This window comes from Thamnophis elegans, chromosome 9 (assembly GCF_009769535.1).
Source record: "Thamnophis elegans isolate rThaEle1 chromosome 9, rThaEle1.pri, whole genome shotgun sequence".
NCBI classification, from domain to species: domain Eukaryota; kingdom Metazoa; phylum Chordata; class Lepidosauria; order Squamata; family Colubridae; genus Thamnophis; species Thamnophis elegans.
The window spans coordinates 14,342,573-14,367,287 of NC_045549.1; the positions used below are offsets into that span (position 1 = coordinate 14,342,573).

The 24,715-nt window shown below is 42.8% G+C and overlaps 1 protein-coding gene across 6 annotated transcripts in view; it reads left to right on the forward strand.

Moving 5' to 3' along the window:
* HERC3 (HECT and RLD domain containing E3 ubiquitin protein ligase 3) overlaps window positions 1–24,715 on the forward strand; it is a 62,642-nt gene that overhangs the window by 26,421 nt on the left and 11,506 nt on the right. Inside the window, exons 6-17 of one of the 6 annotated variants that reach the window (XM_032223902.1) lie at window positions 1,486–1,577; window positions 3,786–3,916; window positions 5,581–5,741; window positions 7,428–7,504; window positions 9,083–9,207; window positions 10,621–10,683; window positions 14,822–14,933; window positions 16,192–16,381; window positions 17,625–17,788; window positions 19,944–20,057; window positions 21,300–21,323; window positions 21,411–21,500. In XM_032223902.1, the coding sequence (XP_032079793.1) occupies window positions 1,486–1,577; window positions 3,786–3,916; window positions 5,581–5,741; window positions 7,428–7,504; window positions 9,083–9,207; window positions 10,621–10,683; window positions 14,822–14,933; window positions 16,192–16,381; window positions 17,625–17,788; window positions 19,944–20,057; window positions 21,300–21,323; window positions 21,411–21,500 (1,343 nt within the window). Of the gene's footprint in view, window positions 1–1,485; window positions 1,578–3,785; window positions 3,917–5,580; window positions 5,742–7,427; window positions 7,505–9,082; window positions 9,208–10,620; window positions 10,684–13,664; window positions 14,547–14,821; window positions 14,934–16,191; window positions 16,382–17,624; window positions 17,789–19,943; window positions 20,058–21,299; window positions 21,324–21,410; window positions 21,501–24,715 lie in introns of those variants that run through there. The other 5 variants (XM_032223903.1, XM_032223904.1, XM_032223905.1 and 2 more) reach the window with 5 other exon arrangements.

Sequence of the window (24,715 nt, forward strand, 5' to 3'; positions counted from 1 at the left end):
ATTTTGAGAGGGAGATTTTAAGGAGATGAAACTTTTTCCTTCTCCTTTCTGCCTAGTTCAGAAAACTTTTTCCTTCTCCTTTCTGCCTAGGTCAGATAATTAACATTTAGAAAACCATCTCTGTGTATGTAATCGGCCTGGTGGAATTGAGATGAGGCCCAACACAACTGTGCAGTTGGGCACGTATTTTTCTTTAGTGGAATGGCTTTAAAACATTGCCACTCTGCTTACCCAAAATCCTTTATGAAAAGCAAATTGTCAACATCCTGACTGACGAACCCAACTACAGCAAGCACACTTGAAACCTGCCAATGTCTCAATGCAAAACTTTATTGAGTACATCATTTTGGTACTATTGAAGGCAATATCAGCTCTATCTAATTCCCGCCCAAACCCACATAGTTACCACATAGAATTCCCCCTCACCCTTTTAGTGCAGGTCACATTGTCTAATTGAGTGTCACTGTATTGTTATGAGAAAGAGTCTCTGGTTTTGGCTGACACCTGCAGATGTGTCCTTGGGCCTCAGGGCTCTCCTCCTTGAAGACTGGAGCCTGCATTCCGTCTCACCTTTCCCTCCCCGCTAGTTCTTTGAAGCAAGCTGAGAAGTGATAATGGTTGCAACAGCATAAGCACACTTCGATCTTGACACAAACTCAATCAAAATGCTTGCAGGGTAGAAGCCATTAGTTCCGCTTTTCCCCTGGGGAAGATCCATTATGGAGGATTTTAAGTCTTTGAATTAAGAGCATTGTTTGTGGGCTTCTTTCTCTTGTTCATACAATTATCAATTATGAGTAGCTGCAAAAGAGAGATTTGGCAAAAAGTCCTCCTTACGCAGAAAAAAAATTGCCTTTTTAAATACTGCAGCCATCAGATTCCAGAAGACCTTTTAACCAGAATTTAGTGGAGGCAACCTTAGTAGGTTTCCCCAATCTGATTACCCTACAAATTGTCTTTAGCTCCTCAAATCTTCCAAGCACCGTGGCCATCCTTGAGAATTCTAGCAACTGGTCTGCACATTTGAAGAACGATGCCCAGATCAAACATAATTTCTAGCGTTGGATTTTCCCCCTTACCAGAGGGAGCCCCCTTGTGGAGTACTGTAAATTCATTACCATGGCAACTCCACTACACTGTACAGTAGAAGCCATTTTACAGCAGTACAGTAGAAGCCATTTTAAGGCACAACGGGCTATATATTAACAAAACACCACCACCACCACCACCCTGTGGAGTGTTAGGGGTGTCTTAGCCCCACAGTTTTTTTTTTCCAGAGAGTTAAGTCATCTGTGCACCAAGTTTGGTTGAAATTGCTCGAGGCGTTCCAGAGTTATTCTGGAACACACACACAACCATTTTTATAGAGAGGGATTTTTGAGAAGAGTATCTAGAGCAGATAGTTGATAGTTTATTTTACTCGATTATTTCTGAGGCAGCCTGTTTCATTTTTGTAAGCAGTATTATTGATATTCTCTAATGCAGATCGGGATTCTCCTTGCCATGTGAAACTTTTAAGGACTCAAAAAGTTGTCTACATCAGCTGTGGAAATGACCATACTGCTGTTTTGACAAAGGTAGGAGAACATCTTTTAAATGCTGGCTACGTGTCTAAGGCAGGACTATAATTGATCATAAATTGGCTGATACTTGAGGGCTGGAAGGATATTCTTTCTCCACCCAATAAAAGTAGTATTGCTACTTGATGTGTGCTAGCGCCTTAGCATATACAAGCAAAAGGTTCCACCACAAAACCGCGCTCGACTAAATTGCGCCCGACTAAACCGCGTCGCTGACGTCATCAACAGGGCGACAACAGCGCGGAGACAGAAGCACGCTGTAAACCCTAAACCTAAAATTAACCCCTAGACCTAAACCTAACCCCCCTAAACCTAATCCTAATCCTAATCCTAAACCTAACCCTAAACCTAACCCTTAACCTAACCCTAAACCTAACCCTAAACCTAACCCTAAACCTAACCCTAAACCTAACCCTTAACCTAACCCTAAACCTAATCCTAACCCTTAACCTAAACCTAACCCTAAACCTAACCCTAACCCTTAACCTAACCCTTAACCTAACCCTAACCCTTAACCTAACTCTAAACCTAACCCTAAAGCTAACCCTAAACCTAACCCTTACCTTAAGTTGAATCGGCTTGCTTTCAAAGCACTATTTAAAGAGCCCTTCTTTCTCCGCGCTGGCTGTTGTCGCCCTGTTGATGACGTCAGCGACACGGTTTAATCGGGCGCGGTTTAGTCGAGCGCGGTTTTGACGGGTCACGCAAGCAAAATGATCCAAATAGAATCCAATAGAAGCAAGTATTAACAATGAATATTACAGTTTAGTTGAAAACATTTTGAAATGAAAGGCCCTTCATAAAGAACATTTTTGAAGCTCAGTAGTATGCACTTCAAATATCTTTCAAAAAAGGAGTAGGTCCCAAAGAATAGGACTGAAATGGAGAGTAGTGTTTCTAATGTAAGGAAAAACTTAATTGCACATACCATCCCAGGAGCATAAATAATAATCACGTTATTCAAATAATATGTGTATGTGTACCACTGGGAAGTTCACCACTAGCAATTTAAACTGGTAATATTCCTGATGATCCAGCTAGGAGTCTAAACAATTTTTTCCATAGTTCAATAATTGGATGATCTCAGGTAATGATCTCAGTTAACTACAGAGGATCAATGTCATTGTCCAGAGAATCATTGGTTGCTCTCTCCCCTTGGAAGAGCTTTATAGCTCTCGATGCCTTAAGAAAGTTCAAAACATTCTTAAAGATCCATCTCATTCTGGGCACCCTTTTTTTGAACTATTACCATCTGGCAGATGGTACAGGATAATAAAAACAAGGACAAATAGGCTGAAAAACAGCTTCTATCCCAGGGCACTAACTATCTTGAACTCTACTGTATAGTGCAATATTAATGCAGTATCGCTGGTTTTGAATTCAGTTGTATAGAACGTGAAGATGTGTGTTTTTGTTTTATTTGTATAGTTTTCTTATGTATGATGTACACTGAAGATGGCATTTAATTTCTTTGTAAGAGATGCAGTGACAATAAAGTAAACTCATTAACTAACTAATCCTGTTTGGAGAATATTTAGGCATTTGCACCAGTGGTGGGATTCAAATTTTTTACTACCGGTTCTGTGGGCATGGTTTGGTGGGTGTGGCATGGTTTGGTGGGCGTGGCATGGTTTGGTGGGCGTGGCTTGGCTTGGTAGACATGGCAGGGGAAGATTACTGCTAAATCCCCATTTCCTCCCGATCAGCTGGGACTCGGGAGGCACAGAATAGATGGGGCCAGTCAGAGGTGGTATTTACCCGTTCTCCGAACTATTCAAAATTTCTGCTACCGGCTCTCCAGAACTGGTCAGAACCTGCTGAATACTACCTCTGATTTGCACTGTTTTATTAATTTATAGTATACAACTATACAAACCAAGTATACAAACAATTTGTATAAAATTGCATGCATATATTTTAGTGCTCCTCCATTATTTAGTACATCAGAGAGGTGGGGTTTTAGCACATAAGAAATGTAGGCTTAGTTCTTTGTTTAGTGCTTAAGAAATGTGTCTTCTTCCCCCCCCCCCCCATTTCTTCCTCTTGCATACTATAGCCAATTAAAAATTACCCCCAAAAGTTTGTATTCAAAATTGTTGGGGTTTCTATCGGAACTGTTGGATTAAGGGCTTTGAAGAAGGAACTTGTTTGGGGTAAAAGGATGCTTTACTCTAAGTGAACATGTTCTTGTGGTCTTTGTGACAGAGTGGAGGAGTGTTTACATTTGGTGCAGGATCATGTGGGCAACTTGGTCATGATTCATTGAACAATGAAGTCAACCCTAGAAGAGTTTTGGAACTGATGGGCAGTGAAGTCTCCCAGATCGCTTGTGGTAGGTGAGTGGCCTTTTGGGCAAATCTTTCACAAGGCCAAAGATTGCCAGCCTTGCTTAAGCCAATGGAAAATAAAATTTAGAGGAAAGTGAACTCTTAGGAGAGTTAATCAGCAATGTTGGATGCTCTTTATTGTATGTTTGGTGTCCAAAACTGTCCTCCTTCGATGATCCCTATTATCTTTTATTCTCAATATATTTGGAGTGGGAAATTGGGACATTTAGCGACATCTGCAGAAATGGCAGATTTAGATGTTTGCATTAATGTGCTGTTGGGCAGAGATTATAAACCTCGCCTTTGCAGTCCAAAAAGTCAGATCCATTTGTAATAGGGTTTTTTTCCAATAATAAATGTTTAATTTAAAATTACCGATAAATAAATAATGATTTTAGGTACTGTATGTTTTCATACCATTTAAATAGTTTAAAAGAAAATGGACAAATTGGAATGATAGTGCTCTAATGCACAGTGTCAAACTTGATCGTATCATGTGATGTATCGCGACGTTTTTTGCCTTTGCAGAGCCGGGGTGGGTGTGGCCTGCATGCAGTGATGGGATGCTGACGGTTTAATAACTAGTTTGGTGAGCGCACGCTGAGAGCGCGCTTCACATGTACACACACCAGGGGTGGGTTCCAGCAATTGCTACGCTGGTTTGCTCATGGCTGCGCCACGCGCATGCACACGCTTGATGTGCGCTGCCCATGCCTGCGCAGTGCAATAAAAATTGCTCTGCGCAAAAGCAAAAAACAAAATGGCGGCGCCTATGGCCAGGAGAACCAGTTTGTGGGCGTGGCAGGCCTGAGTCGCTGTTGGTTTCAAGATCTCATTGTATTGCTAGAAAAGTTGTAAATATTATATTGGCTCCGAGCTGGTCATGATAGTAGCAGAAGGACAGACTGGAGCAAGGATGGGAGTGGGGAATCTGCTTTTTTTCTATCCTGCAAGCGTAACTAGCAGTAGCAATAGCATTCAGACTTATAGCATCATCATCATCTTCATTTAACGACCCCATAATCCCTTGCAGGGTGGAATCTGGGCAACTGAATGGAGTCAGCAGAGTGTTTTAATGGCCAGATGCCCTTCCTATCCCCAATGCAGAGTTTTGTTCAGCAGATATATTCTCAGTATGCCCAGAGAGAGAAATATCTACCTCTACCTAGAATTGAACTCACAGCCTCCTGATTGTGAGGTGAGACCTCCACCTCCAGACCACCCCACCACTCCAGCATTCAGACTTATAAGCCCCCCCCCCCCAATGCTTTATAGTACTCTCTGGCTGGTTTATAAAGTTCGCATCTTGCCCCCATTTTATTGACCTTGGCAGGATGGAAGACTCGAGCCCCATCAGGATCGAACTCTAGGTTGTGGGCAGAGTTGCCTGCAATATTGCAGTTCACCACCGCACTATCAAATAGATCAGGGGTGTCAAACTGGTGGATGCGTCACGTGCAGGCCGCACCCACCCCAGCTCCGTGAAGGGGAAAAAACATCGTGAAATGTCATGTGACGGCACCGTGACGCGGCGACTTTGACACCTGTGAAATAGGTGAATGGTCAGGGAGGAGGAAAAAATTGTCCTCTTTCATGTTCAGCTTTGCACTGAATAGAATTGGTTGTTGGAGAAGACTGCTTTACAAACGTTTTGGTTATTTTGATATTTTCAGACAGCACACTCTAGCCTTTGTGCCTTCTTCAGGAATGATGTATGCATTTGGCTGTGGAACTAAAGGCCAGCTGGGAACTGGAGGCATCTGCAGTCTCAAATGTCCTTCCCCAGTCAAAGGCCACTGGGCAGCTTATGATGAGCAGATCTCTGGGAGAACAGGTAAGTGGCTAGAATTGTATTGGTATATTTAGCATATAGAAGGGACGCGGTGGCTCAGTGGCAAAGACACTGAGCTTGTCGATCAGAAAGGTCGGCAATTTGGCAGGTTGAATCCCAAGCGCCGCATAACGGTGTGAGCTCCCTTTAGTTGTCCCGGCTTCTGCCAACCTAGTAGTTTTGATCCAATGAGATTGCAGCATGCCAGGGAGGGTCTCTATCGCAAGTTGTACAATAGGAGAAGATGCAGTGGCTCAGTGGCTAAGACGCTGATCTTGTCAATCAGGAAGGTTAGCAGTTCGAACCCCTAGCGCCACATAACAAGAGTGAGCTCCCATTACTTGTCCCAGCTTCTGCCAACCTAGCAATTCGAAAGCACGTAAAAATGCAAGTAGAAAAATAGGAATCACCTTTGGTGGGAAGATAACAGTGTTCCGTGCGCCTTCGGCATTTAGTCATGCCGGCCACATGACCACGGAGATGTCTTCGGACAGTGCTGGCTCTTCGGCTTTGAAACGGAGATGAGCACCACCCCCTAGAGTCAGGAACGATTAGCACGTATGTGCAAAGGGAACCTTTACCTTTTTATGTAGCATATGGCGTAGTTACAGTAGCCAGAACACTACAGGTAGTCCTTGACTTACAACAGTTCATTTAGTGACCATTCAAAGTTACAACCGCACTTTAAAAAGGACCATTTTTCACACTTATGACCTTTAAAACATTCCCCTGGTCGCATGATCAACAATTCAGATGCTTGGCAACTGGTTCATATTTGTGACAGTTACAGTGTCACGTGATCAGCTTTTGTGATCTTCTGACACTCAACATCAACGGGCAAGCCAGATTCACTTAACAGCCATGTTACTAATTTAGCAACTGCAGTGATTCACTTAACAACTGTGGCAAGAAAAGCCGTAAAATAAGGCAAAACTCACTTAACAAATGCTTCACCGAGCAACATAAATTTTGGGCTCAATCGTGGTTGTAACTCGAGGACTGCCTGTACCATGCTAATGTAGAGTAGTGGTTTGGCTGCCTGTTTAGCAGCTCTGATGCACTACAGGAGGGGGAGCTGGTTTCGCACCAGAAAGAAAGATGAGCAGCTTTCCCTGCAGCATCCTTGAAGGCTCCTGTTCTCCTCCGGAGCTTCCGCGTAAACGGTCTCACAACCAGGAAGGTTCAGAGTCAGCGGGATTCTGCTGCCTGAAGCTCTGTCTCGTCTCCCCACCAGGGGTGGGTTGCTGCCGGTATTACTGCCGGTTAGGCACACAAAACATTTTGGCAGTTCCAGTGACCCAGGCCGCCAAGTTATGACCTATTTGGCCGAACTGGTCCAAACCCATAGGAACCCACCTCTGCTCCCCACCAAAGTGGTACCTATTTATCTACTCGCATAGAACATGCTTTCAAACTGCTGCGTGGGCAGAAGCTGAGGTGAGTGGTGGGAGCTCACCCTGTCACATGGCGCTCAGGTCTTGAACCGCCGGAGCAGAGACCATCTCCAATGTCATTAAGCCTCTGCCCCATCACGCCTCTTGTGACTAGAGGAGAGCAGGATGTACAGCTTCCCATCTTATAGATCCCAACTCTTCAAGCTATATGAATTTTGGTTTCCAAAAGAAAGACAAAGGGAACGTTTATGATGTCTGAAGGTTTTAACTAATTTTTGTCAATCTTCTTCAACAGATGCCTGCCCGTATTATATTGTTAAACATATATTCTCTGGAGGAGACCAGTCATTTGTAATTTGCTCAGAAAAAGAGGTGACGTAAAGCTTTATGGATTTCCATTCCATCTTTTATAGTTACAGGAAGGGAACTTTTGAATTGTGCTTAGAGGCCATGCGCCCTTTCCAGTGTGGGCTGAAGCTCATGCGACCCCTGCCCTGTTTTTTGTATGAAGAGCCCCCGCCTCTCCCCTGAATTTATGCTGCTCTAGTTTTGGACGCCTCAGTGGCTAAGACGTTGAGCTTGTCGATCAGAAAGGTTGGCAGTTCAGCGGTTCAAATCCCTAGTGCTGCGTAACGGAGTGAGCTCCCGTTACTTGTCCCAGCTTCTGCCAACCTAGCAGTTCGAAAGCATGTAAAAATGGAAGTAGAAACATAGGAGCCACCTTTGGTGGGAAGGTAACAGCGTTCCATGCGCCTAGGGCATTTAATCATGCTAGCCACATGACCATGGAGACGTCTTCGGACAGCGCTGGCTCTTCGGCTTTGAAATGGAGATGAGCACGCCCCCTAGAGTCAGGAACAACTAGCACATATGTGCGAAGGGAACCTTTACCTTTACTAGTTTTGGACAAAATAAATAAACTAAATGGGTCTCCTTCTAATAGGTTTAAATAATTTCCAATCTTCAAAGAAGAGGCAGGAAAGTATATTGCACCCTCCTCTTCCTATTTACCAAATTACATTCTTTCTGCAACTTTCAGCTGCAAAAAAATAAAATAAAAAGGACAAAAGTTTTGTTTCTTGCCATAAAACCAAGCTCCACAAAGAGCAGAGAATTACCAGGCTTGAATCTTTAGTCCCAAATGTAATGAAAGAAATAAGGCAGTTATTTTTCTCAACCTTGGCAACTCTAAGATCTGTGGACTTCAATACTGCTGACTGAGGAATTGAAGTCTCACAAGTGGCCAAAATTGAGAAACCCCCGGAGTAAGGAATGGACAGATGCATGAAATGAAATGGGAAGGATCCACAGAAAAGGAAGTTTGGGGTAAGGGTATGTAATCTAGATTGTCCAGGATTATAAACTGCATGTTTCCTTGGAGGAGGGGAAAGGTGTGAAAGAGAGTAATCCAGGCCAAATCTCGCCCCACCGCCACCCTGGAAAGTTACTCTCAACCAGGGGTGGGCTTCCAAAATTGCAGCAACGGGTTTGCGCCTCCTTTGCTGGGTGGGCGTGGCCATGATGGGCGTAGCCTAGTCGGTCTCTTGCACCGTGGGGGTTGTCCTTCTCAGGCTCTGGAGGGTTTTCTCAAGCCTCCTGGAAGGCAAAAACTGCTTCTCTGGAGGCCGGAAACAGTCCCCAGACTTCCGGGACCTTCAGTAGGCCCGTTTCCCCCCCCCTCCCCGAGCCTCCGCGTGGGCCCTGCACTTACCTGGCATGATGAACTGGCCACGTGAAGATTCCTGGGGTGGGAGGGGCAGGAGGGACAAGGTTCTGTGGGTGTGGCCAGCCAAAAGTGGCATTTGGGGGTTCGCCAAACTGGGCAGAATCCTAGTTAGAGGATCCCCCGAACCTGTGCGAACTGCCAGCAGCCCACCCCTGCTCTCAACGTCTCTGGTGCTCCTCCCGTTCACAGTCAAACCCTCTTTTGAAATCTGCACCTTCTTACAGAATTCTCTACCAGCTGATGATTTCCGGACCATAAATCACAGTGACCACACCTGTTTGATTAATGACAACACAATAGACATGTGGAGGCAAAAGCTTTCCGAAAGAAATAACTCTAATTCAGTGAAGTAGGTTCACTTCCGTTCGATTTGTAAAGAATTATTGTGATGGTGGGAAAAGACGTGATTTCTGGCTTTCTTAGTGATATCTTCTTGGTTGGCTTGTTGAATCAATCCACGGGCATCAAACTCGGTCACGCCACGTGATGGATCGCGATACTTTTTGCCTTTGCAGAGCCGGGGTGGGCGTGGCCCTTGTGTGACGCATCCGGCCTACGGGCGACCAGTTGGACAGGCCTGATCTAGTCCAACTCATTATCCCAAATGATAATCAGTTTCATAAATTACGGATTTGTGGTTTAGCAGCTCTTTTGACCTCATGGAATGCCATGCCCAGCCTGGTACTTTAAACCACGATACCAAACCGGGTCTCTTACATCATCATCTTCATTTAATCCCTGGCAGGGTGGAATCTGAGCAACTGAATGGAGCTAGTTTAATGGCCGGATACCCTTCCTATCCCCAATGAGGAGTTTTGTTCAGCAGATATATTTTCAGTGTGCCCAGAGAGAGAAATATTTGATTCTACCTAGGATCGAACTCACAGCCTCTTGATTGTGAGGTGAGAGCGCCACCTCTAGGCCACCGCACCACTCCAGCATTCAGACTTACAGTATATGCCCCCCCCCCCAATGCTTTACAGCACTCTCTGGCTGGTTTATAATGTTTGCATATTACCCCCAACAATCTGGGACCCCATTTTACTGACCTTGGAAGGATGGAAGACTCGAGCCCCATCAGGATTGAACTCTAGGCTGTGGGCAGAGTTTGCCTGCAATACTGCAGTTCACCACTGCACTACCAAATAGATCAGGGATGTCAAACTGGTGGCCCGTGAGCCGGGTGCTTCCAGGATCCACCTCTAGACCACCGCACCACCCCAATATTTAACTTATACATAATGGTATAATTTAGAAGAATGGTGTCAAGCTGTTCTAGAGAATCTTTAACTTGTTTTAATGGCGTGGTATAAATATTATTCTTTGAGCCAAAGGTTTATTCATCAGACTTTTAGCCTACCTATTTTCAATCACATCAAATTCTTCTCTGCTGAACTAAAGAACCCATTTGGCATTTCTACAGTAGTTCTGTGTGGTATATTTTAAGTCGGAGTGTTAAGAGCAAAGGCACTTGAATAGATTAGAGAGAATAAGGGTGAATAACAATTAGGTTCAGTTGCTACATTAATCCATAATCTGATTTGATTAGTTTTGGTTATCGTGTCATATGAACTCAGTTTGTTAAAGTTTGGGAATAGCGTTTTATAGCATGTTATGTAAACACAGCCAATGTCAGCTCAGTCAGGTAACCATGGATGAGCAAATCAAGGCAGTATACGAAAAATTATATGTGATTCCTAAGCAAAGTAAGTTTTAATCACTTTCTTTGTCTTTTGCTTACTTGCGATTTCCCTGTCCTAAGCAGTGAGGTTGCACAGATCTTATCTTCACCAGCTTGCTGGAATGGAAGCTTCCTTGAAAAGAAGTAAGTAGCTTAAAATGGGGGGGGGGGGAACATTTGGCTAATTTTCCAGTTCAGTTTTTGAAATGTTCAGTCAATATAAATCACTAAAATCGGATCACTGATAATTGAATGGATTTGATTCTGGGAAGAGAGATATTGGTTCTGTAGCTTCCTCTTTTATAGTATTTTATTTTATTTCTCGGCATTTTTTTAGTTTATAGTGATTTTTACTGTTGTGATTACAAGTAGTCCTCGCGACGTACGACCACAATGAATGAACCAAAATGTCTATTGTTAAGTGAGACATTTGCTCAGTGGGTTTTGCCCCATTTTGCGACCTTTCTTGCCCCAGTTGTTAAGTGAATCACTAAAGTTGATAAGCTAGTACCTTGGTTGTTAAGTGAATCTGGCTTCCCCACTGACTTTGCTTGTCAGGAGATCACAAAAGGTGACTCAGGACACTGAAAGCATCACAAATAGGAATCAATTGCCAAGTGTCTGAATTATGATCACATGACGATGGGGATGCTCAGATGGTGCAGAAGTCACAACTGCGAAAAATGGTCATGAATCTCTTTTTTCAGTGTCATTTTAACTTTGAACCACTGATAGGTTGCAGGAAGTACGCCCCGGTATGGGCGTACCGGTGCCTGTCGGGTCCACCGAGTACCGTTCCGGTATGGTACTCCGGAGGACACACTTGCCCGCCCGAGCTCCTTACCTGTATTTGAGCTCTTCGGCGCTTACGCACATGGAGCGTACGGCGCCTACATGATGCTCCACCGAGCAGCTGGAGCGTCGTGGAGGTAAGGACACATATGCAAGCTGCGCGCGTGCATGTGGGGGATCCCGGGCCCTGTTGCACCGTACCGGTTGCAACAGGATCCGGAACCCACCACTGCTTTGAACGGTCACTAAATGAGGTGTTGTAAGTTGAGGACTACCTGTTCAGCACAGGTAGTCCTCAACTTACAACCATTAATTAAGTGAACATCCAAAGTTACAATGGCACTGAAAAAAGTAACTTATAACAGTTTTTCACATTTATGACCGTTACAGCATCTCCATGGTCACGTGATCAAAATTAACATGCCAGCAACTGGTTCGTATTATGACAGTTTCAGTTGTCATGTCCCGAGGTCATGTGATCATTTTTGCAACCTTCTGACAAGCAAAGTCAATGAGGAAGTCAGATTCACTTAACAACTGGCTTACTAATCAGCTTCAGGGATTCACTTAATAACTGTGGCAGGAAAGGTCACAAAATGGGGCAAAACTCAGTTAACAGCTGTCTCACTTAGCAATGGAAATTTTGGGCCCCATTGTGGTCTTAAGTCGAGGACTACTTGTAATTACAACAGTAAAAATCACTATACACTAAAAAAATGTAGAAAAATAAAACGAAAAAATAGAAAGAGCAGAAAAGAAAAGAAATACAAGAAGAAAAAAAAAGCAAAAAGACATAGAAATGATTTCTCACTTTCACAAATATAATTTTTTTTAGTAACATAAGCTTTTCTTAAAATACTGCTCTTCTTCCCATATTCCATTTTTTATGTGTAAAGAAATCAACAAAAAATATTGTCATTTCAGTCCTGCTGTCAGGAGAAACTGATGAAGTGTGACACAGACATCACATATTGATATTAACCCTGATCAAATGAAGCTATTTTATATCCCTTCCTTTTACTTCTAACAATCTTAATCTTCAATCCATTCAAATCATGTTGTAGAACTTGTCTTCTTTTCATTTTCTCCATTATCCTTTCTCTTGAGATTCTTCAAAATGTTACCAAGTTTCTTTTGTAAATCCAATATAGGGAAATTATTCAGGTCGCTCTCTTGATTTATTGTTCCCTTTAATTATTAAGCCAGTTTCTTTTTTATACCTAGTGTAACATCTTTTTCCATGTCATTCTTGTAGGCTTTCATTTGTAAATCCATTTTCAACTCAGTCTTAATTAGGGAGAAGATGATCCTACATCATAATATATTTTAGACACAATCTTCCATAGAGACAGATGTCTCTGTGGACAGTATTAAAAATATCCTCTGAGTCTGTTGTTCAAAAATATTCTTCAGCATATCCAATGTTAGACTATAGCTTCCTGATACAAGGAGGAGGCAGGGTTTTTTAAAAATGGGAAAAAAATGTTGCATCTCATGGAGTTACCGTTCTTCATATCTTATGGGGAAAAGCAAAAGATTCCTGTGATAACTTAACCATATTTTTTGCACTATAAGATGCTCCAGAGCATAAGACACATTTTAGCTTTAGAGGAGAAAATCCCAGCATCCATTTGATATTCATCTGTTTACAGCAAACAGCAAACAGCCTGGTGGCTTGTCAGGGCTTTGCTCCGTTGTGCCCACCACCGGTCAATTGAGCTGAGCTGCCACCGCCGCCAGGAAACACCGGAGGTTTCGCTGCCGAGCAGCTGATTGGCAGTTGGATCAGCCTCCCGGAATACCGCTGATCAGCTGTTGTAGGCAGCTGGGATCGCCACTGCCTATCACTGCCATTTGCCGCCGATTGGTGCTGTCGCTGTTTGCTGCTGCTGCCGATTGCCATACAACGGCGATGAACAGTGGTGGTGGTAAGCAGCAGTGGCAATCCCCGCCATCTAGACCAGCTGATCTGTGGTATTCTGGGAGGCCGATCCAACAGCCAATCAGCTGCTCGACAGTGAAGGCTCAAGTGTTGCTCTCTCTCCCCGCTCCCCACCGCAATACTCGTTCTATAAGATGCACACACATTTTCACCCTCTTTGGGGGGAAGAAAGTTGCATTTTATAGTGCGAAAAATACGGTATATTTAATATATAGGTATAGAGGATGGGGCAGTGAGTCAGATTTTGGCTGAATTGCCATGTTGCCAGAGATCTATATAGCCAGACTGGTTGACACAGACTTCCTGCTTATTTCTCTTGTCTTGTGTTGTTATGGCAATAGTACTTATGTCTCCGAAGCTATGTTTAGCTCTTTGTATCTGCATGCTTTAGCAGGGAATTGGTAAAAATATATGATTAAATGGAGCCTCCTCTTCTGTCAAGATAACATCGGCTGTAGTTGCAGCTCCTAATAGCTGACTCAGTGATTTACTTGCAAGCTCACCAGCTCACATGAGGTTGGTATTTGGTACTGACAACTTATGCAAATTCTCTTTCACTGCAAAATGTTGTAGACACTAATTTGTGGAGACCTCTAATACAGCCCATCAGGGATATACAGTTCAGTTACATGATTTGTAACGTTGCAGTTTCTTTTGCTGGTCTCCTCATACAGTATTTGATATGAAGGTGTCATTCGGTATTACAATTTGTTCCATAAAGAGACCTATCCAAACTTCTTAACTGGATCAATTATTGATCCTTTTATTCCATTTGTTGGCACAATTTGCTCTGGGCCAAGAGCTGCATTTTGCTTTTAGTTGGTATGATGGTGTTTCTGCCTTCAAAATTGAGCAGATCTAAAGGAAAGGGGGGGGGGGACCCTAAATTTGAAAAATATATAAAGCTATATCTCCTCATTAAGGAAGGGTGAATTATTTTCAATTCAAGCTTCTTTGAATCCATTGACTATTCAATGTATGGAAAAGATACTCTGAATTCAAAATAGTGTGAGTTGAACTTTATACATTTGAAAACTGTTGTAGCCGACTGGATTCTAATTGGTATTTAGGAATACAGAATAATCCTGAGAAAAATGAAAATGCCTTAATATTAGGTTGCTGATCAGAAACTTTTTACTACTTTGGATAAGGTTCTGCTCCTGTAAATGATATCTGTATGAGAAGTTTAAGTTGTATATACTTAAGAGCCGAGGTGGCGCAGTGGTTAGAGTGCAGTACTGCAGGCTACTTCTGCTGACTTCCGGCTGCCAGCAATTTGGCAGTTCAAATCTCACCAGCTCAAGGTTGACTCAGCCTTCCATCCTTCTGAGGTCGGTAAAATGAGGACCCAGATTGTTGGGGCAATACACTGGCTCTGTAAACAGCTTAGAGAGGGCTGTAAAAACACTATGAAGTGGTATATAAGTCTAAGTGCTATTGCTATAGGTTGCAGGTTGCTATTTTTACATCCAGTGCATTGCATGATTAAATTCTCTGCTCCAACACCCCATCCCCAAATGATATAAATCTGCTTGTATTCTTTTCTAGAATAGATGAACATTTTAAAACGAGTCCCAAAACTCCAGGGATTGACTTGAGTTGCACCAGAGTGATGTTTAATAAGCTGATGGCATCTCAGCATTCTACATTGCGTGATCAGGTACTGAAATGTAGTAGTAATATTAAGACGAGGGTTTGCTTCCTTCTGGGAATACTTAAGGCGAAAGCTCAAGATTAAACTCTTTTTCTCAACTTGCTGCCTGGTAGATTGTGGGAATGTCCAGGGGGACATTAGGTTGAAAAAGCTTGAACAGAAACTTCAAAGAATCGATTCATTAGTGTGTATTAAACTGTTGGGATTAATTCTGACACAATCATATCAGTTGTTTCCCCTTGATAAGTAAAAACAGAATTATGCATTTTACCTCTTACGCATATCTGGGTACTCATCCCATGGTTTTAACATTTGAAACTAATCTCAAATTTGAAATTAACTAATCAAGGAAAGAACCAGTCTAGAACTAAAGAGACATTTCCTGACAGTGAGAACAATTCATCAGTGGAACCACTTGCCTCTGAAATTGTGGGTGCTTCAAGATTGGAGAGTTTTAAGAAGGGATTGGACAATCATTTGTCTGGTATGATACAGGGTTTTCTGCGTGAGCAGGGGGTTGTACTAGAAGACCTTCAAGGTCCCTTCCAACTCTGTTCTACTCTACTCTACTCTATTCTACTCTACTCTCTATTCTTCTGTACTATTCTTTAAAAAAACTTTAGAAAACTAGGTTCACTTAACAATCTTGTTTCTAATCTAAGAACTTTGGTGGTTCACTTAACAAATATGTTGAGAAAAGTCATAAAATGAGGCAAAATTCACTGAACAAATGTCTCACATAGCAACATAAATTTTGGGCTCAATTGTGATTGTGCGTTGGGGACTACCTGTACCTCTCACTGCCTCGTCTTTATGGACAGGGTTGTAGAACAATTGAGGTGTCTCATGCCTTCACAGAATTCAAAGAACCAAGTAAATAACTTACCTGTTTCAGTTTTTTTGGGTTGAATTCCTGCTACCAGAATTAAGCTATGTTAAGTCTTAGAAACTATACAAGCATAATAGAAGAGCCATGAGCCGCAGTGCCACAGTGGTTAGAGTGCAGTACTGCAGGCTACTTCTGCTGACTGCCGGCTAACTGCAATTTGGCAGTTCAAATCTCACCAAGGCTCAAGGTTGACTCAGCCTTCTATCCTTCCGAGGTGGGTAAAATGAGGACCCGGATTGATGGGGGCAATATACTGACTCTGTAAACCGCTTAGAGAGGGCTGTAAAGCACTGTGAAGCGGTATATAAGTCTAAGTGGCATTGCTAGTAATAAGGGCTATAATCCAGGCCTAATTTTCTTTCTTCTTTTTTCCAGATCTTGAAGAGCTTTGAAAGCTTCTTGATCCCCCAGCTGCCTAGCTCTCCACCAGATGTTGAAGCCATGAGGATCTATCTAATTCTTCCAGAATTCCCTCTCTTTCAAGACTCAAAATATTACGTAACCTTAACACTTCCTTTGGCAACGGCCATACAGCGCCTGGAGAAAAATCCCAGTAAAGTTTTAGGTAGAAGATGCACACCTCTTTTATGGGAGTGGGCTACCTTACACTGATTTGAGGACCAAATAAGTCACAAAACAGGTTTTATATATCAGCCCTGTGAAATGCCAGGAAACACTACCACTTATTCTTCAGCCCAGTTAAGTCTTCTAATGTGCTTTCTCTTAACATCTATGGCTATAGCCCTTTCTTGAGGAGAAAACTTCCTCGTAGAAACCACGTCGTAATATTGTGGTCTTCCTTGGTTGTGGACATCATCAGTGGTGCTTTTAGGACATCTTCCACTTCACCTGTCCTGATCATCACCTTACTTGCATGTGCATCAACCAACACATTTTCCCAGGGGGAGGAGGACAAAAAGGGCTATGTTAAGGGGTCAAAGATGCGTAAATGAGACAAAATTGAGGCATCCAGTGGTAGACAATTCACAATATTCCCCTTCTCCAGCTATAAGTTCCTTTTTAGATGGCACTTCCAAATTGCATTTTTTTTTTTGCATTTTATCTTGCATTTTTATCATCATTTAGAACCCAAAGGTGCTTTTTCAGGAGGCAACTGGATCTTCTTGTTTTATCTTTGGAGACTTTTTGCTTCTCATCCAAGAAGCTTCTTCAGCTCTGACTGGATGGTGGGGAATGGAAGGATTTATATTCCTTGCAAACAGCTGGTCATTTACATCCTTTTTTGAGGGTCGGTGAAGCACTTGGATATTTATCTGTGTCCTCAGGGTCTGGAAATCCATTCAAGCTCCCACACCATTGTTGAAGGGTGTTCATCCCAAATTGCATAGCTATATAAAGCCTTCCATTCCCCACCATCCTGTCAGAGCGGAAGAAGCTTCTTGGATGAGAAGTGAAAGATCTTCAAAGACTTGTCTTCAAAAAAACAAGAAAGCCCAGTTGCCTGCTAAAAAAACACCTTTGGGACAACCATGACCTGGATAACTGAGCATCACTTGAGACATCATTTAGAACAGTGTTTCTCAACCGTGGCAACCTGAAGATGTCTGGACTTCAACTCCCAGAATTCCCCAGCCACGCTGGAATACACTGGTCTAGGATCTGGCTGATGCCCTCCTTTTTTACCTGCAGTATCTGTGAAAGTCTTTCTTAACCACGGCAGCTAGAAGATAGGTGGACTTCATTTCCCAGAATTCCCCAGCCAGCCATCATGTTGGTTTTTCATTCAGTTTCCATTATTATAAACGTTGAAATCAATAACCCATTTTGCTTTATGTAACCTTATTTAGAAAACTGGTGGTCTCAGGTATGCCCAGAGTATTTTTTGAGGCTAGTGGATCTCTATAAAGATGCCGTGGTTTATCTCTTGAACGGGAAAAAAACACTCCAGATCCCAGTCCTGTACAGCAGTTACATCACAGCTGCATTAAAACTTCTGGAGAAATTACATAAAGTAAGAAAATAATTCTGTGACTCTGTTTATTGCTCTTTAATTACGTTGATTCCCCTGATGGTCTTTCCACCAAACATTTTATACATTGCACATATATATATACACCGTATTTTTCGGAGTATGAGACCTGCCTTTCCCCCTCCAAAAAAGAGGGTGAAAATTTGGGTGCATCTTATACACCAAATGTAGCCCCCCACCAGAGGCCAAAACACGAGGCATGGAGGCAACAATGGTCTGTGGCAATCCCTGCAGTCTGGAATGGCTGATTGGGGGAATTCTGGCAGTCTGATCCACCCGCCAATCAGCTGTGCTGAATCAGGCTGCAATAAGTGCTGAAGCTGACCTGGCTGGTCAGAGTTTGCAGTAGCAATCACATTCAGAAAGCACAGTAGCTGATTCAACAGGATTCAAAATAATAATAATATACATTACCAAAAGCAGCTTTTCCAAGATAGCAGTAAATACAAGCAAAACACAAGCAGTTTCACTTTCAGTTCTCGGCTAAGCCAGGCTCCTTCCTGTCTCCTTGTTGCTCACACAGCAAATTTCAGAGTCTGCATATCCCTCATTGGCTGACTTAGTTGCTGTGCCTATTCATTGGCTGACCTTGTTACCATGTGTCAGCTGAATACCATGGATGCTGGTAGGCAGAGGCAGAATTCTTTTTCTTCTTATTTTCCTCCCCAAAAACTAAGGTGCATCTTATGCTCCGGGGTGTCTTATACTCCAAAAAATATGGTATATGGAATACCTTAAGTTCTGAATTGTATGGTTTCCCATTCTTGGAAGATATATAATGCAGAGTATAAATCTGAAGACCTTGCCTATTTGACTCTGCAGATTTATGTTCATCAATATCATGAGTGTCAAACTCGTGGCTTCACATTGCCGTCATGTGACTTATCGTGACATTTTACCCCTTCGCGGAGCGGGCGTGGGCTGCGCATGATGCATCCAGCCTGTGGGCCACCAGTTTAACCCCTGATCTGCATACATGGTGCAATATTACAACTTGTGTTTGCATTTATGCCAGCTGGCATAAGATTTGTGGTGGGCAGTAATGTCATGATTTTATTGTCTACTGTTTTTAGTTCCATCATTAGTTAAATGCCACTTTTAAATTAAACTGAGTGAAAAATAGAGAGATAGATAGATAGATTAATTGGTTGTTTGATTGGTTGGTTAAGTGCCATCAAGTCACTGTTAACTCTCAACCAATGCGTGGATAGATTTTTCTTTAGAATAATCTGTCCGCAAATTGATTTTAGGACTCTTAGTGGTGTTTTGATTGCTGTTATTGTATGTCTACTTTGCCTTTCCTGAACCCATTCGAAAAATGAAACAAGGAATTTCAATGTTTAGACATTTCCGAATTGTACAAGATATTTCAGCCAAAATTAAAAATATTTATTGAGGGCAGATAATGAATAAATGCTCTATTTTATTAGCAAAAAAAAAAAGTGCCATTAACAGAGAAATGGTTGAAAAGCAGGAATGCATTTTTGTGTGTTGACTTTGAAAAAATTATTATGCAAATTGATATGCAAACTATAGATAGTCCTCAACTTACAACCATCCTTTTAGCCACCACCCAAAGTTACAGTGGCAGTGAAAAAAAGTAACTTATGGCCTTACAACAATGGCAGGATCCCCCCCTAGTCACATGATCAAAATTTGGTTGCTTGGCAACCATCATGTGTTTATGATAGTTTTACTATCTTGAAGTCCTATTTACAATCATCCCAGCCAGTTTCCAACAAGCAAAGTCAACGAGAGTACCTGGATTTGTTTAACAACCCTGTGATTCACTTAACAACTGCAGTACTTCACTTAACCTTGGTGAAAAAGGTCATAAAATTGGGCATTCCTCATTCGACACCTCCCTGCTCAGCAATGGATGTTCTAGTCCCAATTGAGGTCATAAGCCGAGGACTATCTATAGAGCAGGGGTCTCCAACCTTGGCAACTTTAAGCCTGGAGGACTTCAACTCCCAGAATTCCCCAGTCAGCTTTGCTAAAGGGTATTAACTTAATGGGAAACCAAATCTGGCAGAGTCTGCCTTTCTTACAATCAGCCTTCGGTTGGGGATTTGCAATAATTCTATGAAGAAATTGTTTACTGTGTGATTCTGATATTTTTGTTTTTCCACATCAGGTAAATCAGAAAGCTAACCACATAGAATATGACAAATTTTATATCCCAGAGATTTCTAATCTGATAGATATTCAAGAAGACTACCTGATGTGGTTTTTGCATCAAGCAAAGGTGGTAAGAAGCTCTCATTTAATTGCTAAACTCAGCAATGCTCCAGGAATTAGTTAAATTAGAATGTTCTGTGCGCCTTGAATCAAAATTAAACACTACTCAACTGTGAATTCTGAAAGGTTTTTATGCAAATTACTTGTATGCATATAGTCGTCCCCCCCCCCCCCCTCCAGGTTTAATTCCCTGTACTATGTCAAATAGTTAAAGGGAATGTGCAATAGATTGAAGAAGCAAAGTAGTAGTTAATAAATTAAAGGAACAGAACAGAATAGAAACATAGGGTTTCCTCTCTGAGCAAGGGGTTGGATTTTGTAGGTCTTTTGAGTCCAACCCCCTGCTCAGGCAGGAAACCCTATAGCATACCTATAGGGCCTATGCCATTTCGAACAAATGATTGCCCAATCTCTTCTTAAAGACTTCCATTGTTGGGGCACCCACAACTTCTGGAGGCAAGTTGTTCCACTGGATTAATTGGTTTGTTAGGAAATTTCTCCTTAGTTCTAAGTAGCTTCTTTTCTTGACCCAAAGGTGCTTTTTCAGAAGGCAATTGGACTTTCTTGTTTGAAGATGTTTCGCTTCTCATCCAAGAAACTTCTTGGATGAGAAGCGAAATGCCTTCAAAAGGAAAAACAAGAAAATCCAGTTGCCTCCTGAAAATTGGGACAACAATGACCTGGATGACTGAGAATCTCTACAGACTTCTCTCCTTGATTAGTTTCCACCCATTGCTTCTTGTCCTGCCCTCACTCAGGTGCTTTGGAGAATAGCTTGACCCCCTCTTCTTTTTGGCAGCCCCTGAGATATTGGAACACTGCTATCATGTCTCCCACAGTCCTTCTTTTCATCAAACTAGACATACCCAGTTCCTGCAACCGTTCTTTATATATTTCAGCCTCCAGTCCCTAAAGGAAATGTGGGGTACTGCATTTTTTTAGCCTGTTCTGAACGGGTGAAAATATCTAAATCAGCGGTGTTCAATTTTAAAACCTATGGACTTCAACTCCCAGAATTCTCCAGGTAGCCATGCTGGCTGGGGAATTCTGGAGTTTGATGTCCATAGGTTTTTAAATTGCAAAGTTTGGACATTCCAATTTAAACACTTTTTGATGGTACTAAATCTTATATCCGCAGGTATGTGTGATTGTTAGAATGAGATGAAGTTTAACGGAATGGCTACAGCCAGGCTTGTTGGAAGCTCATGCTATTTATATTTCTTTTTTCTTCTCTCCCTTTTCCCTTGCACAGAAAGCAAGACCATCTATCATGCAGGTAAATATTCCAGTTCCTCTTGCCGAAGCAGTTCTCAGTGGAATTCGACACTGCCATCATTCAGGTGAACTGTTCCTTTTTTTTCAGGATTCTGTGACTCTGTGCTCTTATCCTTTTATCTTTGATGCACAAGCCAAGACAAAGATGTTGCAGACAGATGCTAAGCTGCAGATGCAGGTATGGTGCCGCCTTTCACTTTGCCTGTCTTTGATTTGCCTTTGAAATAAGGTGGATCTTCATTTACATCAACTGGGCCCAACCTGAGTCACCTACAGTCCTTCCCATCTTGGATGTGAAAAAGTGGGATGCTCTGTTCTTTAATAATGAGTGTCTGCATTTCCACTAATAGCCAGGAGACAGTGTGGAATATTTATTTATTTATTGTTATTTATTTATTAGTTTGTCAAACATATAAGAGATAGCAGCTATAAGTATCAACATGGACATGAACGAAATAAATGAATACAAATAAATGGAGACAGTAGGACCAGTGGTGGGTTCCGGACATCCTGTCGCAACCGGTATGCTGTGACGGGACCGGACGTACCCACCGCGCTGCGACGCTCCAGCTGCTTGTCGGAGGACGCGCAGGTGCCGTACGCTGCGTGCGCAAGCGCAAATGGCCCGGTTGGCTTAAAACAGGTAAGGAACGCAGGTGGCCGGGCCCACCAAAACACCATTTCAGTATGGTGGCCACTGCTCCCAGCTGCCACCGGTACGCCTGTACCGGGGCATACCGGCTGAAACCCACCACTGAGTAGGACAGGGATGATAGGCATGCAGGTGCGCTTATGCACGCCTCCTTTATGGATCTCTTAGGAATGCGGTGAGGTCCACGGTACACAGTTTAAGGTTGATGCTGTAGGGGGTTTGAGGATGTAACAATGGAGTCAGGCAGAGCATTCCAAGTGTTGACCACTCTTGCTGAAGTCCTATTTTCTGCAATCGAGTTTGGAGTGGTTTACCTTGAGTTTGTATCTATTGTTTGCCGCGAGTATTGTTGTGGTTGAAGCTGAAATAGTCGTTGACAGGCAATATGTTGTAGCAGACAGTTTTCTGTACTATCCTTAGGTCCTATCACAGGCGGCACAGTTCCAGATTGTCCAAGTTCAAAATTTTGATCCTGGTGGCATAAGGGATTCTATTGTGAGCAGAGGAACGGAGTCCTCTTCTTGTGAAATCTTAATGCCGTCCTTTTTGGAAATTATTCCACATTGTGTATATATAAAATACTGTGGTGTCAGAAGTGACGCTGGAAGGCAGGACAATAATTTTGCGGTATCCACTGCTGAATTCTGCTTTTCCTGGGTAGGAATTCATCCTGAGTTACTGCTTGCACTTCCCAGGAGAGGGCGCTAGTGCAAAGACTAAGCTACCTTGTTTTCCTCCAAAGAGAAGGCCGCTCGGAAAAAAGAAAATTATAGTCATAGCATCTTTCCTGCCAACCTGTGCGGCACTGGGGAGATTATTTGGAGAGAACCTAGTCAAAAGGACGAGTTGACTTTTTTTTTTAACAAGACGGCTTAAAGACTAGTAATCTCAGTTCTTTAAAGTTGCGCTTATTTTAATGACTTTGTGGACATGTAGATTTTCGTGGCAACAATATAGAAGTGGCATCCCAGTACCTTGGGTTCCCCACCCCACCCCCCAATTTGTTACTGTAGCGTACAAATTGATTTAGCTTCTGGTGGTCCCTCATCCTAGGAATGGGTTAGGTTTTTTAGGTTAACACAGTGCGCCCAGGGGTGGGTTTCAACCGCTTCGCGGCGGTCCCCGCGAACCGGTTGGTTGGCAAACCCGGAAGTAAGTAACTTTTTGGAACGGCGAAGGGCCCACCCGCCCGCCCGCGCTCCTTACCCGGTTTTGATGAGTTCTGCGCTTCCACGCATGCGCAGGACGCATACAGCGCCTGCGCGATCCTCCAGGAGCAGCTGGAGTATCGCACAGACGCTAGTACGCATGCGTGCACTACGCGCATGCACGAGGACGCCGCCGGCCCCGTTCCAACCGAACAGGTTGGAACGGGGCGAGAAACCCACCCCTGAGTGCACCCCACTCAACTGGAGAATTCCATAGTGCCGTTTACCAGAAAGTGTCGTCTAGCAACCCCCAGGGGGAGAGCCTTCTCTGTGGGAGCGCCTTCCCTCTGGAATCAGCTGCCACCGGAGCTTCGTATAATCCCCGACCTCCGGTCCTTCCGACGCGCCCTAAAAAGTTGGCTTTTCCAGCAAGCCGGCCAGGCCTGAACAAAATAAAACAAATGATTGATTATTGTTAATTTCAATTGAATTTTTAAAATGTTACTGTTAATCTTAGTAGGGTTTGTTTTTTGGATACTCTGTCTAATTTTTTAAAAACTTTTGTAATATGTGGGGTTTCTTTTTAATGTTGTACGCCGCCCTGAGTCCTTTGGGAGAAGGGCGGCATATAAATGCAATAAACAAACAAACAAACATAGGAAAGTGTGCAATCCTTCTCCTCCTCCTGCATCATCTTCATAAAACTTTAGACTGCCAGAGTGAAGCCACCTTCTTGGCTTTGTTGCTGCCTAAAAATTATTGGTACACGTTTCTGGTAGTAGCCAACAAAGCAGACATGGCCAGGCTCTGCATCTCTCAATATTCACACAGTATGTTGTTACCCGTGGTGATGCAGTGGTTAGATTGACTACCGGCTGCCTGCAATTTGGCAGTTTGAATCTCACCAGGCTCAAGGCTGATTCAGCCTTCCATCCTTCTGAGGTTGGTGAAATGAGAACCAAGATTGTTGGGGGCAAAAGGCTGACTCGCTTAGGGCTGTAAATTACTTTGAAACGGTATATAAGTCTAAGTCAGTGTTTCTCAACCTTGGCAACTTGAAGATGTCTGGACTTCAACTCCCAGAATTCCCCAGCCAGCGAATGCTAGCTGGGGAATTCTGGGAGTTGAAGTCCAGACATCTTTAAGTTGCCAAGGTTGAGAAACACTGGTCTAGTGCTATTGCTATTGCTATCCATTAAGAGCTGTACAATTGTTGCATTCAAGAAGGCTGGATTTGATTTGAGAATGATCCTTTCTTAACCTTATTGAATGTATTTTGCAGGTTTAATGCCACTGCCACTTAATGCATGTTTGATATCTAGTATGAAAGGATCCCATAATCATTAATAGAATTTTTTAAAGATAGAGAAATATTCCTTTCCCCTTCTTTCTTTCCATTTGCATATGGACACCTTGGGGAATAGGATTTTGCGGGGAAAGAAGAATAATTTGAGCTCAAAGTGTTGATGATTAGACAAAAATTTGCTCTTTAGCATAGCAGGTATAATTCTTCCTGCTGTTTAGCTCTGAAAAGAATGGAGGAATTCAGAGGCTGCCTTTCTTTCTATCCATGGGCAGCATTTCCAGTTTTCC